A 17,285-nucleotide genomic window follows, 5' to 3' on the forward strand; every position below is an offset into this window, starting at 1 on the left:
TAAGACTGGTGTGGAAACTTTTTTCATCACAACATTTTTTTCTGATAAAAAAATGCTTCTTTTACAAAATGTTGTTTTTGATGAAAGTGTTGATTTTGGCTAATGTTCCTGCAGGGCAAAGAAACTTCTAAATGAAAGAAAAAAAAGTTAGAGTATGTCTACACTACGAAATTAGGTTGATTTTATAGAAATCGATCTTTAGAAAGCGATTTTATACAGTCGATTGTGCATTTCCCCACTAAGCGCATTAAGTCGGCGGAGTGTGTCCTCAGTACCATGGCTAGTATCGACTCATGGAGCGGTGCACTATGGGTAGCTATCCCACAATCCCCACAGTCTTTGCTGCCCAATGGAATTCTGGGTTAAGCTCCCAGTGCCTGATGGGGCAAAAACATTGTCGCATGTGGTTTTGGGTACATGTTGTCAGTTTCTCCTCTCTCCCTCACCTCCTCCCTCCATGTAAGCAATGTCAGCCAATCCTCTCGCGCCTTTTTTCCTGGGTTACTCGTGCAAAAGCCATAGCATGGGAAGCGTGGAGCCCACTCAGCTCACCGCTGCTGTTATGAGCATAGCAAACACATAGCACATTATACTGCAGTATGTGCAGAACCTGGCTAGGAACCGCCAGGACGAGACAGTTGTGAGGAGGACACAGAGACAGACATTCCTGAAAGCACGGGATGTGGCATATGGCGGCAGTGGGGTAGGTTGATACAGTGGAACACCGATTCTGGGCCCGGCAAACAAACACAGACTGGTGGGACCACATAGTGTTGCAAGTATGGGTTGATTCCCAGTGGCTACGAAACTTTTGCATGCATAAGGCCACTTTCCTGGAACTTTGTGAGTTGTTTCCCTGGCCCTGAAGCACAGGAATACCAAGATGAGAGCTGCCATGACAGTTGAGAAGCGAGTGGCGATAGCCCTATGGAAGCTTGCAACATCTGACTGCTACTGGTCAGTTGGGAATCAATTTGGAGTGGGCAAATCTACTGTGGGGGCTTCTGTGCTCCAAGTAGCCAATGCAATCATTGACATTCTGTTATCAAAGATAGTGACTCTGGTCAGGTCATAGTGCAGGTCATAGTGGATGGCTTTGCAGCAATGGGATTCCCTAACTGTGATAGGATGATAGACGGAACGCACATCCCTATTTTGGCACCGGACCACCTTGCCAACCAGTACGTAAAACCGCAAGCGGTACTTCTCACTGGCACTGCAAGCATTGGTGGATTACAAGGGACGTTTCACCGACATCAACGTGGGATGGCTGGGAAAGGTGCACAACGCTCTCATCTTTAGCAACTCCGGGCTTTTTGAACAGCTGCAAGAAGGGACTTACTTCCCAGACCAGAAAATTACGGTTGGGGATGTTGAAATGCCAATAGTTATCCTTGGAGACCCAGCCTACCCCTTGTTCCCATGGCTCATGAAGGCATACACAGACAGCCTGGATAGTAATAAGGAGCAGTTTAACTATAGTCTGAGCAAGTGCAGAATGGTGGTAGAATGTGCCTTTGGACATTTAAAAGCTCGCTGGCGCTGTTTACTGACTAGGTTAGACCTCAGCGCAACCAGTATTCACATTGTTATTGCTGCTTGCTGTGTGCTCCATAATATCTTTGAGAGTAAGAGGGAGACATTTATGGTGGGGTGGGAGGCTGAGGCAAATTGCCTGGTGGCTGATTTTGAGCAGCCAGACACCAGGGCGATTAGAAGATCACAGCTAGGCGCGCTGTGCATCAGAGAGGCTTTGAAAACCAGTTTCATGACTGACCAGGCTACGGTGTGACAGTTGTTTGTGCTTCTCCTTGATGCAAACCCGCCCCATTTGTTGATTTTAATTTCCTGTAAACCAACCACCCTCCCCCTTTCGATCACAGCTGGCAAAGGAAATAAAGTCACTGTTGTTTTAAAACCATGCATTCTGTTTTATTAATTAAAAAAAAAAGTGAGATAACTGACAAGGTAGCCCTGGTGGGGTGGGGGAGGAAGGAAGGACAAGGCCACATTGCTTATTGTAGCCACACTACAAATCAAAACTGTTTGAATGACACCCTTCTGTTGCTTGGACCATCCTCTGGAGTGGAGTGGCTGGGTGCCTGGAGCCTCTTCCCTCCCCCCCCCCCCCCCCCCCCCGTTCTTAGGTGTCTGGGTGAGGAGGATATGGAAGTTGGGGAGGAGGGGAGGCGGTTATACAGTGGATGCAGCAGTGGTCTGTGCTATTGTTGCCTTTCCTGCAGCTCCACCAGACTCCTGAGTGTGTCCGTTTGCTCCCCCATTAGCTCAGCATCACCGCCTGCCTCTTCTCATCGTGCTCACTTAATACTTTCCTGTCCTCTGCCACTGAATGCCTCCATGCATTCAACTGTGCTCTATCAGTGCGGGAGGGCTGCATGAGCTCGGAAAACATGTCATCGCAAGTGCGTTTTTTTTTTGCCTTCTAATGTGATAACCTCAGAGACAAAGATGATAGGGGGAGTGGAGATACATTTGCATCTGTAGGGGGATAAAAAGAGAGAGTAGAATTTAAGACGATACATTTCTGAGAACAAAAGGGAGACTCTTTCACAGTGAATCAAGCAATTAACAGCAGACAGCACATGTGCTTTAGGTACAAGGTCGCATTTTGCCTTTTTATATTGGGCGCCTTCTGGTCTGGTGACACATCACACACAGCTGGGCAACAGAATTCGGTTTCCAAGCAGCCACGGTAAGCCAGAGAGTACGCCGGGTTGGCTTCTTCCACCTTCATAACATGTGGGAATGGTTTCAAACAGCAGCGCCCTCTTTTCCCATAACAAGCAGTGCCGGTTGGGTTTGCCATTTAAAAGGAGGGGCTGCAGTTTTCAGGTGGATGTGCAGCACACCCTTCCCCCCACTCCACCATGTGGCTATTCTCTGGGATGAGTCCTTCACCCCTCTCCGCCTTCCCCCGCGTCTCCCCACGTGGGTATTCTCAGGAATCTCTTTTAGCCAAGCACAAACAGCCCAGCATGAACAGGGTCCTTTTACTGTTCCGTTACAAAAATTCCCCTATTTCAACCAGGTGACCATGAATGATATCACTCTCCTGAGGCTAACACAGAAAGATATAGACCGAATATTGCTTGAATGCAACCAAAACCCAGGACCATTCGCTGCCATGCTTTGTGCTGCAATGATTCCAGACTACTTGCTGCTTTCTTAATGTGGTAAAGTGTCCTACCGTGGAGGACGAAAAGGCTTTCAGAATACCTCCAGGAGAGCGTCATGGAGATGTTCCTGGAGGATTCCTGCTCCATTCCCAGACACGTTAACAGACTTTTCCAGTAGCTGTACTGGCCGCAAATTAATCCCAAGTCATCAGGGCAAATCAAATATTAAACACAATTGCTTTTAAACCCTGTAGTGTAGTTACAAATGTGTACTCGGCAGAGGTGCCTTTTCTGGCTTCAGGGTTGGGGATCCCGCCTTGGGAGGGTATTGGTCCCAGGGTGATGAAAAGGTCCTGGCTGCGGGGAGAATTGATTCTCCACTTCCCTGCTGCGCATTCTCCTCCTCCTCCTCCTCCTCCACAAAATCCTCCTCCCTGTTGCATGAGACTCCCTCCTTGCAGGTGTCCACGGACAGTGGTGGGGTAGTGGTAGGGTCCCCCCCCTAGAATGCCATGCAGTTGGTCATAGAAGCGGCATGTATGGGGCTCTGACCCAGAGCGACCATTTGCCTCCTTTGTCTTTTGGTAGGCTTGCCTGAGCTCCTTAACTTTCACACGGCACTGCCGTGTATGCCTGTTGTAACCTCTCTCCACCATACCGTGTGCAATTTTGGCACATATGTTAGCATTTCTTCTTTTTGATTGGAGTTCGGCCTGCACAGATTCTTCTCCCCATACAGCAGTCAGATCCAGTGTCTCCCATTCGGTCAGTGCTGGAGCTTGTTTGCGATTCTGGGACAGCATGGTCACCTGTGCTGCTGCGTTTGCCACACTGACCAAACAGAAAATAAAATTCAAAATTTCCCGGGGCTTTTCCTGCATACCTGGCTAGTGCATCGGAGTTGAAAGTGCTGTCCAGAGCAGTCACGTTGGAGCACTCTGGGATAGCTCCTGGAGGCCAATACTGTCGAATTGTGTTTGCACTACTCCAAATTTGACCCAGCAAGGTTGATGTTTGCACTACTCCCCTCGCCGGGGAGGAGTACAGAAGTCGATTTTAAGAGTCCTTTAGGTCAATGTAATGGGGTTGGTTGAGTAGACACATTGTTTGTTTATAAAATTGACCTAATGCGGTTAAATTCGACTTAACCTCGTAGTGTAGACCAGGGCTTAGTTTTGAAAAACCTTACATTTGGGAAATTCTGAAGTATCATTTTTAATTATAATTTATTTTATAGCTTTTTTTCATTTGTATCTTAGTTTTTCATCATTTCATAATATGTCAGTAAGAGCCATGCACAATTTACATAGCTGTTTTTGACGTGTCATAATATGACAGTCTGTTCTTATTTTAAGTTTTATGTTAATTATTATATTTCATGTATTTTATTTGTGTCAGATTGTTTCATTACAACACAGAAGAGACACTTGGACCTAGAAAAGAAGATAAAATGTTTCAGTCTGCACTAAGTAGCAGCTGTCTACAATGATTTTAAAAATAAAATATAAAATAAGATATTTCAACTATTATGCCATATTATGATGTTAATAGTAGTTTTAGTGGACATGTTATGAAATAATGGAAAATTAATGGGAAAATGGAGAACATGTTAACAAAATTTGTAGCAAAATTCTGAAATGAAAAATGTATTAAACTGATTTGCAGGCAATTTGGAAAATATTTGTTTTGTTCTGATTCAGTTCAAAAACTAATTTCCAAATGTCGCCACAAACCAGAACTTTTGAGTTTTAATCTGCTCTGCAGGTAATTTCCTGGCAATTCTAAATTTGAGTGAGTTAAACTAAATTGTTCTTTTGCACTCACTCTTTAAATGTGAAGCATGAAAGGGGTGTGAGCAAGAATTTTATAGCTGTTGTGGTTCAATATATACTGTTTGTGTGGTAGACAATTATAGTTTCTTGAATGAAATTATGTTCTGTTGTCAATAAATATTCAGCTTTTAAAACTGTGTTAGTTGGAGCTGTAATAAATAGAAATGTTAGGTAGCCAGTGTAAATGATTTTCTGTTTTTGAAAATTACTTTTTAATTTGGCAGCTTCCTTCTCATCCAGTAACACCATCCAGCAAACATTCAGACAGCAAACCAATACCACTGACTCCTGCATACCACACGCTTCCACATCTTTCACATCATGGGACTCCACATACCACTATAAACTGGGGACCTCTGGAACCTCCTAAAACTCCCAAACCTTGGAGCTTGAGCTGTTTACGACCTGCACCTCCACTACGGCCTTCAGCAGCTCTCTGTTATAAAGAGGTGAGGTATTGGAACCCAGAAATGTTACCATAAAAGTACAGGACTACACTTAAGAGGTGTAACTCAGTTCTTTTCATATCATGATCTTCTATAGTTCTGTATGTGTGTTTATATTGTGTATGTTTTCACTTAAATTAAGTTAACACTGAAACAGTGGTAATTGATTAGTGCCCACTTGTATTCATTATTATTATCATCATCATCATCATCTGTTGGGCAGATGGAGTGGAAATCCTCTGCATTCATGCGTCCCTATCTCAGCTATGAAGATTTTCTCCTAGTTTTTTTTTTTTCCTACTTCCCATATATCTAGTTCTTCTTCGAGTGATTGCTCATATCCATTCCAGTTAGGTGTACGCGCCGCGCGTGCACATTCGTCGGAAAACTTTTACCCTAGCAACTCAGTGGGCCGGCAGGTCGCCACCTAGAGTGGCGCCACCATGGCGCTCCATATATACTCCTGCCGGCCCACCCGCTCCTTAGTTCCTTCTTACCGCCCGTGTCGGTCGTTGGAACAGTGGAGCGCGGCTTAGCTGACCTCCACTTCCCTAGCTACTCGTTTTCTCGTATATAATTATGCAGTTATAACCCTTTTATATATATATTTGTATGGTTATACGTGTTTCTTTGCTAACATGGTTAGTTTAGTTAGCGGGGTTCAGGAAGTAGCCCTTCCATGAGCCCAGTGCCGGAGCCATGCATGGCTCACCCGGTTTTAAAAGGGGCCCGGCTTGCCAGAAGCCGCGGCCGAAGAGAGATCTACATGACTCCTGTTTGAAGTGCCTCAGGGAATCACACTTGACAGATAAGTGCCCCATTTGCAAGGCTTTTAAGCCGAGAACAAAAAGGTGCGGGACTTTCACTTATCCCTCCACCTTGGGCGCCGAGCGATGTTCAAGCGGCGGGCAGAAGCGCCTCCTCGGCACCGGACCCCGCCGGTACCACCAAGGCCTTTCGGCACCGACCGTCGCCGGCACCGATGTCGACTCGGCACCGCTCCCTTCTTCCGAGGTCGAGAGAGTCTACGATTCCTGCTGGTGCCTGGCAGCTCCCCGGCACGCGCCGTGGTTGAGCCCCCTGCTCCCGCTACTTCCGTGCCACCTGCATCGCAGCCAGAGAGCTCGCCTAAGTTGCGTTATCCGGCACCGTCACCTGCAGAGGCACCGATGACTTCGGCTCCGTCGATTCCAGTCCCCCAGGACCATGGAATCCGGTGCCTGGCAGCTCCCCGGCTCGCGCCGTGGTAGAGCTTACTGCTCCTGCTGCTTCTGTGCCAGCTGCACCACAGCTAGACAGCTCGTCTAAGATGGCTCGCCCGGCACCGCCGACGTCGGCACCGTCGATCCCGGTCCCACGAGGGCCGTAGAATCCGGTGCCTGACGGCTCCCCGGCACGCGCCGTGGTTGAGCGTATTGCTCCTGCTGCTTCCGTGCCAGCGGCACCGCAGCCAGAGAGCTCGTCTAAGTCGGATCGCCCGGCGCCGACACCTGCTACGGCACCGATGACGTCGTCACCGTCGATCCCGGTCCCACAAGGGCCGTAGAATCCGGTGCCTGACGGCTCCCCGGCACGCGCCGTGGTTGAGCGTATTGCTCCTGCTGCTTCCGTGCCAGCGGCACCGCAGCCAGAGGGCTCGTCTACGTCGGATCGCCTGGCACCGACACCTGCTGCGGCACCGATGGCGTCGGCACCGTCGATCCCGGTCCCACAAGGGCTGTAGAATCCGGTGCCTGACGGCTCCCCGGCACGCGCCGTGGTTGAGCGTATTGCTCCTGCTGCTTCCGTGCCAGCGGCACCGCAGCCAGAGGGCTCGTCTACGTCGGATCGCCCGGCACCGACACCTGCTGCAGCACCGATGGCGTCGGCACCGTCGATCCCGGTCCCACAAGGGCCGTAGAATCCGGTGCCTGACGGCTCCCCGGCACGCGCCGTGGTTGAGCGTATTGCTCCTGCTGCTTCCGTGCCAACGGCACCGCAGCCAGAGAGCTCGTCTACGTCGGATTGCCCGGCACCGACACCTGCTGCGGCACCGATGACGTCGGCACCGTCGATCCCGGTCCCGCAAGGGCCGTAGTATCCGGTGCCTGACGGCTCCCCGGCACGCGCCGTGGTCGAGCTAATGCTCCGGCTGCTTCCGTGCCAACGGCACCGCGGCCAGAGGGCTAGTCTAAGTCGGATCGCCCGGCACCGACACCTGCTGCGGCACCGATGACGTCGGCACCGTCGATCCCGGTCCCGCAAGGGCCGTAGAATCCGGTGCCTGACAGCTCCCCGGCACGCGCCGTGGTTGAGCTCCTGCTCCGGCTGCTTCCATGCCAACCGAAGCCTCTGAGGCACCGACAACATCGGCACCGTCGATTCCAGTCCCACAAGGGCTATCGAATCCGGTGCCCGACGGCTCCCCGGCACGCGCCGTGGTTGAGCGTATTACTCCCGCTGCTTCAGTGCTGACGGCACCGCAGCCAGACAGCTTATCTAAATCGGTTCGCCCGGTACCGGCTCCTACCGAAGCTCTGATGACCTCGGTACCGTGGATCCCGGCCCCACGAGGGCCGTCGAATCCGGTGCCTGACAGCTCCCCAGTACGCACTGTGGTTGAGCCTGCTGTTCCCTGCACGCCGGAGATGTTACCAACGGCGAGGGCTCTCAGTGCCATGACAGAGTCAGTGCTGCCTGACCCGGGCACCGCCGGTACGGGTAATACAGTCTCTTCAAGGGACTGTCCCCTGTCAGTACAGCAGAGCGGCACCGTTCATGATCACGGTCCCGCAGACACTCCAAGTCCTGTCGGCACGCCGGACACCACTGGCAGTCCCGGTGCTGTTTTCCTCGGTACTGGTCACACTCGCTGCACCGGTCGGTATCCCGTTCGCCGACCTGCTATCGGCACCGTTCCGACATCTGGCACCGGGGCAGGTACCTTGACTCCTGTAGCTCTTCTCCGAGCCTCGAGATCTCGGTCGACCTCCCCAACACCGTTCTGGTTGCGGGTCTGGATCTCGTTCCAGGTACCGATACGCCTCCCGATGCCGGCCCCCGGTGCCGAGTTGGGCAAGGTCCGAGTGAGTCAGAGACTCGGCCCATGCCTTCTTTTAGTACCTCCATGGCCGTCCGGACACGCATCCGTGTCAGCCCATATGCGCAGATTTTATGCTCAGGACCACGATCCTGATATGATGGCCAGCGGGCGCCAGCCCCGAAGCAGAAAGAGCCTTGGCGAATGCAAGGTGTACTCTGCAGGGGCCCTGCACCTCTGGGTAGCAAAGCAACAAGCCTTGCTTAGCTGCGATAATTATAGCACCTGGGTGGAGGAGTTTCTCCCTCGAACCTCCCACCTGGAGTTCGCTGCCGTCTTGGAGGACGGGGGAAAGAATTTACCCTTTGTTGGTAAAGGCATCTTCGCGGCAGAGACAGCCCCAGACTGCGAAGCCTGCTGGACAATAGGGTCCTAATACGTCTCAGCATGTATACGCTAGCGACCAAACGCAGGCCTTTATGGCCCCAGCCGCCATACTCTGTGCCTAGCCAGAGGCAGAACTCTGGAGAACGGCAAGGCCAAGGTGGTTGCAGACAAATGTCAGGCCCCCTAAAAAGCCAAAGTCAAGGTCCCTCGCAATTACCACTGGGACCAAAGACGGACCTTCCAAGGTTCGCCGGAGGGCGGTGTACCAGTCGCAGGACGGGATCCCGATCCCGCTTTCTCCTGGCATGGCCCCAGTTACTTTCAGATCGCTGGGTCCTGCGCACGATGGAGCATAGGTACCACCTTTAATTTGCTCCAGCCCTGTCCCCCTTCAGCGGACGAAAGGGGCAAGGGGTTTTACTCCCGTTATGCCCTAGTCCCCCACTCGAACACAGGTCTCAGACCTCCCTGGTCCTGCATGGACTCAACCGGTTTAGGATAAGGTTGAAGTTCTACATGGTATCCCTGGGAACCATTATTCCATCCTTGCCTCCTGGGGGCTACTATGCCGCCCTGGATATGAAGGACGCGTACTTTCGCAGTGCCATCTTCCCTCCACACGGGAGATGCCTCCGCTTTATAGCCAGCGGTGAATACTCCCGGTTTACGGCCATAGTCGCCGCCTTCCGTCGCTGATGTCGGATATGCGTTTTTCCGTATCTGGACGATTCGCTTATCCGAGGAGACTCTGAGACACAAACCGCTCAGCCGTGGGCATCGTCACGGTCTTATTCACAGATCAAGGCCTGATGATTACTATAGAGCAATCCACTCTGGTTCCCACGCAGAGGTTGGGCTTCCTAGGGGCTATCCTGGTCTCCTACCTAGCCGGAGCCTGCTTATCACAACTGCGGTTTTAGGCGAGGGCAACAATCATCTGAGGTCTGAAGGCTTTCCCAACGACCTCAGCTCGCTCTTGTCTCAGTCTCCTGGGTCCATGGTTGCCCGCAAAGTTGTAACCAAACACGCCAAGCTCCGCCTCCGTCCTCTCCAAGTCCGGCCCACCTCGGCGTACCGCTTGGTCAGGGAGCCAATGGTCATGGTAGTCACCGTTCCCTCGAACGTCTTAGGCTCCCTAGAGTGGTGGCTAACTCCCTCCTTGGTGTGGACAGGGATGCGGTTTCATCCGCCCCAGCCCTCACTGCCCCTGACGGCGGACGCATCATCTCTCTGCTCGAGTGCTCATGGTCGCCTCCGAGCTTAAGGCCTTTGGTCTTCTAAGAAGCTGGCATTCCTCGTTAATGCCCCAAAAATGAGAGTAGTCCGCCTGGCATGCCAGGGGTTCCAGCGGCAGCTGCGAGGCCGTTGTATCTCGGTGTTTGCAGCCAACACAAGGGCCAGGTGCTTCATAAGTATTCAGGGGGGACATAGTCCTCCCCCCTTTTTTGTCAGGAGGCCATCCATTTCCGGGTCTTTTGCATGGCCCACTCGATGGAGCTGGCGACGTCCTTTCTCCCAGGCGTTCGGAACGTCTTAACTCTTTGACTCAGCAGGTTTTTCCTGTCTTACGAGTGATCACTCTGCCCCATGTGAGGCGTCCCGCTTTCCGGAAGTGGAGATGTTTCCTCACACAGACCTGTTCGCTCACCGCGAGAGCAGGAAATGCCAGGTGTTCTGCTCCTTCCAAGGTCTCTCCTCGGAATCGATCTTGGACGCATTCCTGATGCCGTGGAACGGCCAACTGCATTATGCCTCCCCACTGTTCCCACTGGTTCGTTACGTCCTGCTCAAACTCCGCAGGGGCAGAGCGTGCATCATCATGATCACTCCAGAGTGGTCCAGACAGCACGGACATACCACGTTGCTCGGCCTGTCAGCCCAGACCTCATCACTCAGGGCAATGACAGGCTTCGTCACTCGGACCTGCAGCCTCTTCGCCTCACGGTGGCTCCTGCGTACCTGAGTCGGGGTGACAGGCAGCCTTCCACCTGGTCAACGTACCGAGCCAGGTGGAAGCGTTTCCTTTACAGCTGCAGTACGCTCGATCTTGCTCCTGCTGAGGTCTCGATCCCCTCTATTTGGCCTGTCTCTGGCCTTCAGCGGCAGGATCTGGCGGTATCATCGCTGAGGACACTCTCAGTGGCCATCCCTACCTTCCAGCAGGCTAAGATGGACGTTCAGTGTCCCACGCTCTATGGATTCGAGGTCCCTCAAGGGCTTGGAGCGCTTGCACCCTCGGGTGCGCCGCCCAGCCCCGCCCTGGGACCTCAACCTAGTCTTGGCCAGACGGGTCTCTGAGATCAGAGCTCTTACGAAGGTTCCAAAAAGACAAGGTGCAGTTATGACCGCACCCGGCTTTCCTCCCTAAGGTGTTTTGGCCTTTCATGTTACCCACAGCTCAACGCAATGGGCATAACCGTTGCACTCCTTGGACATCTGTGGAGTGCTCGCATTATATTGTGCTGACAGAATCATTTCCTAAGGTGCCCCAGCTCTGCCCCGGTAGCGGGCCAAAGGGAGGGCTTGCTTGTTTTCCTCTCAGAGGATCTCATCTTGGGTGATGGCGGACATCCCCACTTGTTATGATTTGGCTCATATTTCCCCAAGCCACATCACCGTGCATTCTACCAGGGCTCAGGCTTCATCTGCCGCCTTGCTGGCTCGTGTTTCTACCCACGAGACCTGTCGCGAAGCTCCATTGGTCCTCGGTCCTTACCTTTGCTTCGCAGTATGCCCTGGTTCAGCAGTCAAGAGAGGCTGTAGCCTCTGGCTCGGCAGTTTTATTCTGCCACATTTCGCTCCGACCCCACCGCCTTTGTAAGGCTTGGGATTCACCTAACTGGAATGGATATGAGCAATCACTCGAAGAAGAAAAGACGGTTACTCACCTTTGTAACTGTTGTTCTTCGAGATGTGTTGCTCATATCCATTCCGCACCCGCCCTCCTTCCCCACTGTCGGAGTAGCCGGCAAGAAGGAACTGAGGAGCGGGTGGGCCGGCAGGAGTATATATGGAGCGCCATGGTGGCGCCACTCTAGGGGGCGACCTGCCGGCCCACTGAGTTGCTAGGGTAAAAGTTTTCCGACGAATGTGCACGCGCGGCGCGTACACCTAACTGGAATGGATATGAGCAACACATCTCGAAGAACAACAGTTACAAAGGTGAGTAACCGTCTTTTCTCTATATCCTACTCTACTTCTACCATCCCTCTGGTTCAATAAGGCGCAAGAAACACCTTTTGCAGTGAGACAATGCTGTTTTAAAATTGTCCAGCGAGTGTCATGAGTGAGAAAAGTGAGACATTCTCTTGGTAACCCCAGAGATCGAAGTGTTGCCACTGCTCGCTGGTGAATGGAGAAAGAGTCCAGAATCAGCAATCTAACCCGCATTTCCTACTGCATAGGAGTCTCAAATAATTTTGAATATCTACAATTGTTATGACTAATTTCATTCCTGAATATTAAACTGTTGTTTACATGCACTTAGTAAACCTTTAAATTTAATCCTAGAAGTTAAAGTATATGACTTTTTGTGCATCAACTTCAAATTATGGTATCATTTATGATGACGCGCAATGATTCTTCGTTCTTTTTTTATACCCCACCCCGCATCCTTTAATGTTGCAGATTTTAATCTGGGCTGTACAAAACTATTTTTATTAAGCCACAAAAGGATGGCAGTGGTAGACAAACTTGTTCTTATCACTAAATTTTGCCTGTGTGTAAAAATGAAGAATATTTAAAATGTTTGGTTTATGCAGAATTTGGTGGTGCATGTAATTTGATGATAGAGGCAGCTGTGTCTAGGGAAGTAAGTCAGAGATTCTATTACTGACTTCCTGTGAGACCATGGGTAACTCAAAGCCACTTTGTCTCTCTGTTTAGAAGCTGTAAAATGGGGGAAATAGGGGTTAGTCACTTTGGTAAAGCATGCTGAGATCCTGTGGTGGGGGTGCACTATAAAAGGGCAAGGTAGTAGGCATATGGCAGAAAAGTATTATACTTTATTCAGAAGCAATACTAAACTTGTATTGAAAAGCTTGTTTCATGGTTGTCATGGTTCTGATTTAAAGTTAAGAACAGTTCCCTAAGGAGTTTGCACAATTGTTCCTGCAAATATCTTGAGTGTGCATGCAGGAGATGAGTTTTTATGGGCAGAAATTTGAATTTTTTGCGGGCACACAAATTGTGCTCTCTGTTTAAAAAATGGGGTCAATCTTTTGTCATGAAACACTTTAGCAAAAAAAAACCCAAAAGGAATATGGGGAGAGAGATGGCCCTTAATTTGAAGGTTAAACATTTTGGTTTAATTACTACATTAGCTTATTCAGCTGCAGTGCATGTCCATCCTTTAAATTAAATATAAGTGAACTTTTCATGCATTGGTATGTATAACATTTATTTAATTCTTAAATGTGGCAAAATTTCACTCATCTTTACAGTGCTTAGTATATGACTGAATGTTTGAAACCTATCTTCATCCTCATTGGTCTTTGTCCTGCTCATTCATCTTTTCACTTTCTTGTTCTACACATGTATAGAGGCTGTCTTGTATTCTGAAGGTAAGGGGTAGATCAGTATGTATTTTGTATCCCTATACATTAGCATGACTCACTATAGAGTGGAAGTGTTGAATCTCTGTCACTGTATTCTTTTGCTGTACTTCTCTCTGTTCAAAGCTATAACAAGCACTCCTCAAATTTTGATTTAAAGAAATAGATGTGTATAACCTACCAACCTTCCACCTTAGAGCTTGTTTTATCTGCTTCTAAATAAGATGGGTCGACCTCTCAGAAGTTAAGAAAAATACTTTTGTGTCCCACTTGCCATTGTTCCCTTTGCTCTATCTCCCAGACAGCCTGCATACTTACAGAAGCATTGCTGTGTATTTCTGTTAATAGGACTAAAAGAATAACATGCAAACAGCCAGTGGGGTTGGGGGGAATAAATGAATTCAAGTAAACCTGAAATAGGCCAAAAATAATATCAGCCAGCAAAATTTTGATGTAACTTTATAAGATTTTTACAATTAACAGCTACTTAAACACAAATTAAAATTTCAGCATTTGGAATCTTTTTTCAAAAAAATTTTTCTTTTCTTTTCACCCAGGATCTCAGTAAAAGCCCTAAAACCATGAAAAAGCTGCTTCCCAAGCGCAAGCCTGAACGGAAGCCATCAGACGAAGAGTTTGCACTGAGAAAAAGTAAGAAATATCTCTGTATTCACAAGGTGCTAGTGTATAAAAAAATAAATTTACAGAGAAATGGATGATATTTTTTTTCCCCAATGAAAGTTGCAATTTTCAATTTTCTCTAGGTACCAGTACTTCTAGTTTGCTGTTTATATTAATTGGCAACAAGCAATAAATAAATAAATAAATAAATAATAGGAATGGTTTGTACTGAAATGATCTCAATATACTGGAAAATCACTTCTTAACTCTCTAGTTAAATTTTTACTCTGTAAGTACCTTCATGAAGTGAAAGAAAGTACTGTAAATTTGAGTACAGTAACTTTAGGTCTGTGAGGAGCAATTTAGAGTGTAAAAATAGTATCCTACCTTCCCAAGGTATAATTAAGTATGTAGACTATTGATTGTTTTCAAAGTTCCCATTGAGTTGGAGGTTTGAAAGCAGATACCTACAGGTCCTGGTACTGACACTGGTGTCTTTCAGGGTAGGTCATTTTTTCGGTCTAACAACTGAACTGATATTTCCTTAGAAACGGGGTCTTTTCTGTATGTCATTTATCTATGACAGAGGTCAGTGAAAAATCTGGACTGTCCTGTTCCATAGGCTATGACAAAGCTGGAGAAGTTTCCAAGGAACAAGATGGGTTTATAGATAAAAAATATCATAAAGAACAAAAGCTTAAGCAAGTATAGAGGTAGCATTGGCAGCATAATAGAAGTGTGGGGGAGTAGGAAGGATGAAAGAAAAGATAAGTGTTAATAACTGTGTTATCCAGGTGGGAAAAAAGTCTTTATTCTACCGTCTTAACTTCAGTCCAGTTCTGTCTTGTTTAATGTGTACTAATATATCCTGATTCACATGTGTGAATGGATAAGTAACATTTGTGATAACAGGGGTCTGTGTGGTGCTTAAAATAATTAAGCCATTTAGATTGAACTAGTTCATGTACTCAAACCACATTTGCTTTTCTCAGTTTTTGTCTATTTCTGTATCCTTAAGTTGTGGGCTTCTTAGAAGAGAGACCTGTCCATCTTGAGTTTGTGGAAAATGTGAAGCACATAGTGAATGCTGTCATAAAGAATCACCATACTTTGAGTTGAGAAGGATTTTTTCCCATGACACACTGTGACGGGTTCGGTCACAGAGATCCCCATGGGACTGTCACCTGATGTGCTGAAATTACCTCTGAGCCCATTTTCCCTGCCAGCTTGGGACTTCCAGAACCCTGTCTTGCTGAACCAGACACACTAGCCTGCAGCAACACAGACCCAGGTTCTGGTCCATGCCTCCAAAGCTGCAGAATTAACTGAAAACAGCTCAGCAGGTTACTTATCTCCAGCACGTAGACACACAGCTCCCAATGGGATCCAAACCCCAAATAAATCCCTTTTACTCTGTATAAAGCTTATGCAGGGTAAATTCATAAATTGTCCGCCCTCTATAACACGGATAGAGAGAGATGCACAGCTGTTTGCTCCCCCAGATATTAATCACTTAACCTGGGTTTATTAATAAACAAGTGATTTTATTAAGTATAAAAAGTAGGATTTAAGTGGTTTCAAGTAATAACAGACAGAACAAAGCAAGTCACCAAGCAAAATAAAGCAAAATCACACGAGTCTAAGTCTAATACATTAAAAAGCTGATTATAGGCAATATCTCACCCTCAGAGATGTTCCAATAAACTTCTTTCATAGACTAGACTCCTTCCTAGTCTGGGCCCAGTCCTTTCCCCAGTACAGCCCTTGTTAATTCCAGCAGACATCCTAGGTGGAAAGCAGGGGCTTTCTCATGACTGACCACCTCTTTATCCTGCTTCACCCCCTTCTATAGTTTTGGCAAAAGGCAGGAATTTTTTCTCTCTCTGGGTCCCGCCCCTCCTTCTAAATGAAAAAGTGCCAGATTTAAGATAGATTCCAGTTTCAGGTGACATGATCACATGTCCTGTGAGACCCCAGCCTCTATTCTTCCTGGGCTGGCCCACACGTACACAGGAAGGTTTGCAAGTAAACAGAGCCATTTACAGTTCATTGATCCTGAAGCATTCTTAATGGCTTCCACTTAATATGTTTACATCAGTAATTCGAGTTTATATCCTGTTCTCCTAACTTCAGACATAGAAATAATACATGCAAACAAATAGGATGAACACGCTCAGTAGATTATAAGCTTTGTAATGATACCTTACAAGAGACCTTTTGCATAAAGAATATTCCAGTTAGATCGTATTCACATTCATAAGCATATTTTCATAAAGCATGTGGAGTGCAACATCACAGACACTTGCTGCATACAGTGGGAGCCTTCTCTTCCCCCAGGATGTGCTGTGGATTTCCTATGGTATGAATTTAGGTTAGTGAAGGGAATGGTATGTTGTTTACACGTACTGATGGAAACTTTAGTTGAGTAGTATGTGGATGTGGATAGCTGACTTGTTTCACTTGCAGGTTTCCTTGCATGACACAGTTGGGCTATAAAGCTTGGGCTGTTTGTTTTTAATGTGACAGCTGCATAAGCAAGCATCTCGCTCACTAGAACCTTGCATACGGATGGAATGAAAGACAGTGGAGAAGACATAAGGCCTTCTCAAGAAAGGACCTTGTTACTAAGCACTGATACAGGGCCTCCCATGAAGAAATTTGTTCCTTCCTTTTTTACATATACATATCGTTAGAGAGTTCCAGGTTTGAGCTTTTCCAATAAAAGTTGTGGCTTTGGCCTTTTAAACCAATTCCAGTGTGTTGTCTTCTACATCATACCAAGACATCTTGTCAATGTCCTTACTATAAATTGGCCCAATAAAATATTTTAGAAGTTAGTTTTGTTGTTGCATTCTGTGGTGGTTGTAACTGAATACAGCATATACACAGCCCTTTAAGGAATCCACGTTGTGTGAGTTTGTTTGAAATAGTTTTAATATAATTTTATTAAGCAAGTTAAAAGAAACTTGTTGGGAGTCTAGGAAAGTAAATACTCTGGCCAACTCTTGAAAATTTTAATGGGAGCTGTGAGAATGCCTTTGCAACTCTGAATATCCAAGTCATTATTTGTTTAGGTGTTTAAATATGGCATTTGATGCTAAACAGTAATTAACCAAATTTGAAAATATTGGCCTATGTGGTTTTGAATATAATTTTTGATTTATGGCAAAAAAAAATGTTTTTTAAATTTAGAAAGCCTGAAACAGATTATAATATACAGTGGTCATCATTTGACCACAATATTTTCTTCTTTAAAAGCGATTCTTTTCCTTCTGTCTTTCCACTTTAAG

General features: G+C 47.6%; 1 protein-coding gene across 6 annotated transcripts in view; it reads left to right on the forward strand.

The window, feature by feature from the left end:
• ARHGEF7 (Rho guanine nucleotide exchange factor 7) overlaps positions 1 to 17,285 on the forward strand; it is a 220,589-nt gene that overhangs the window by 166,936 nt on the left and 36,368 nt on the right. For 4 of the 6 annotated variants that reach the window (XM_030568714.1, XM_030568751.1, XM_030568761.1 and 1 more), the window contains exons 16-18: positions 5,194 to 5,418; positions 13,363 to 13,383; positions 13,932 to 14,025. In XM_030568714.1, the coding sequence (XP_030424574.1) occupies positions 5,194 to 5,418; positions 13,363 to 13,383; positions 13,932 to 14,025 (340 nt within the window). The remainder of the gene's footprint in view (positions 1 to 5,193; positions 5,419 to 13,362; positions 13,384 to 13,931; positions 14,026 to 17,285) is intronic. The other 2 variants (XM_030568722.1, XM_030568741.1) reach the window with 1 other exon arrangement.

Source organism: Gopherus evgoodei, chromosome 1, assembly GCF_007399415.2.
Source record: "Gopherus evgoodei ecotype Sinaloan lineage chromosome 1, rGopEvg1_v1.p, whole genome shotgun sequence".
Lineage (NCBI taxonomy): Eukaryota > Metazoa > Chordata > Testudines > Testudinidae > Gopherus > Gopherus evgoodei.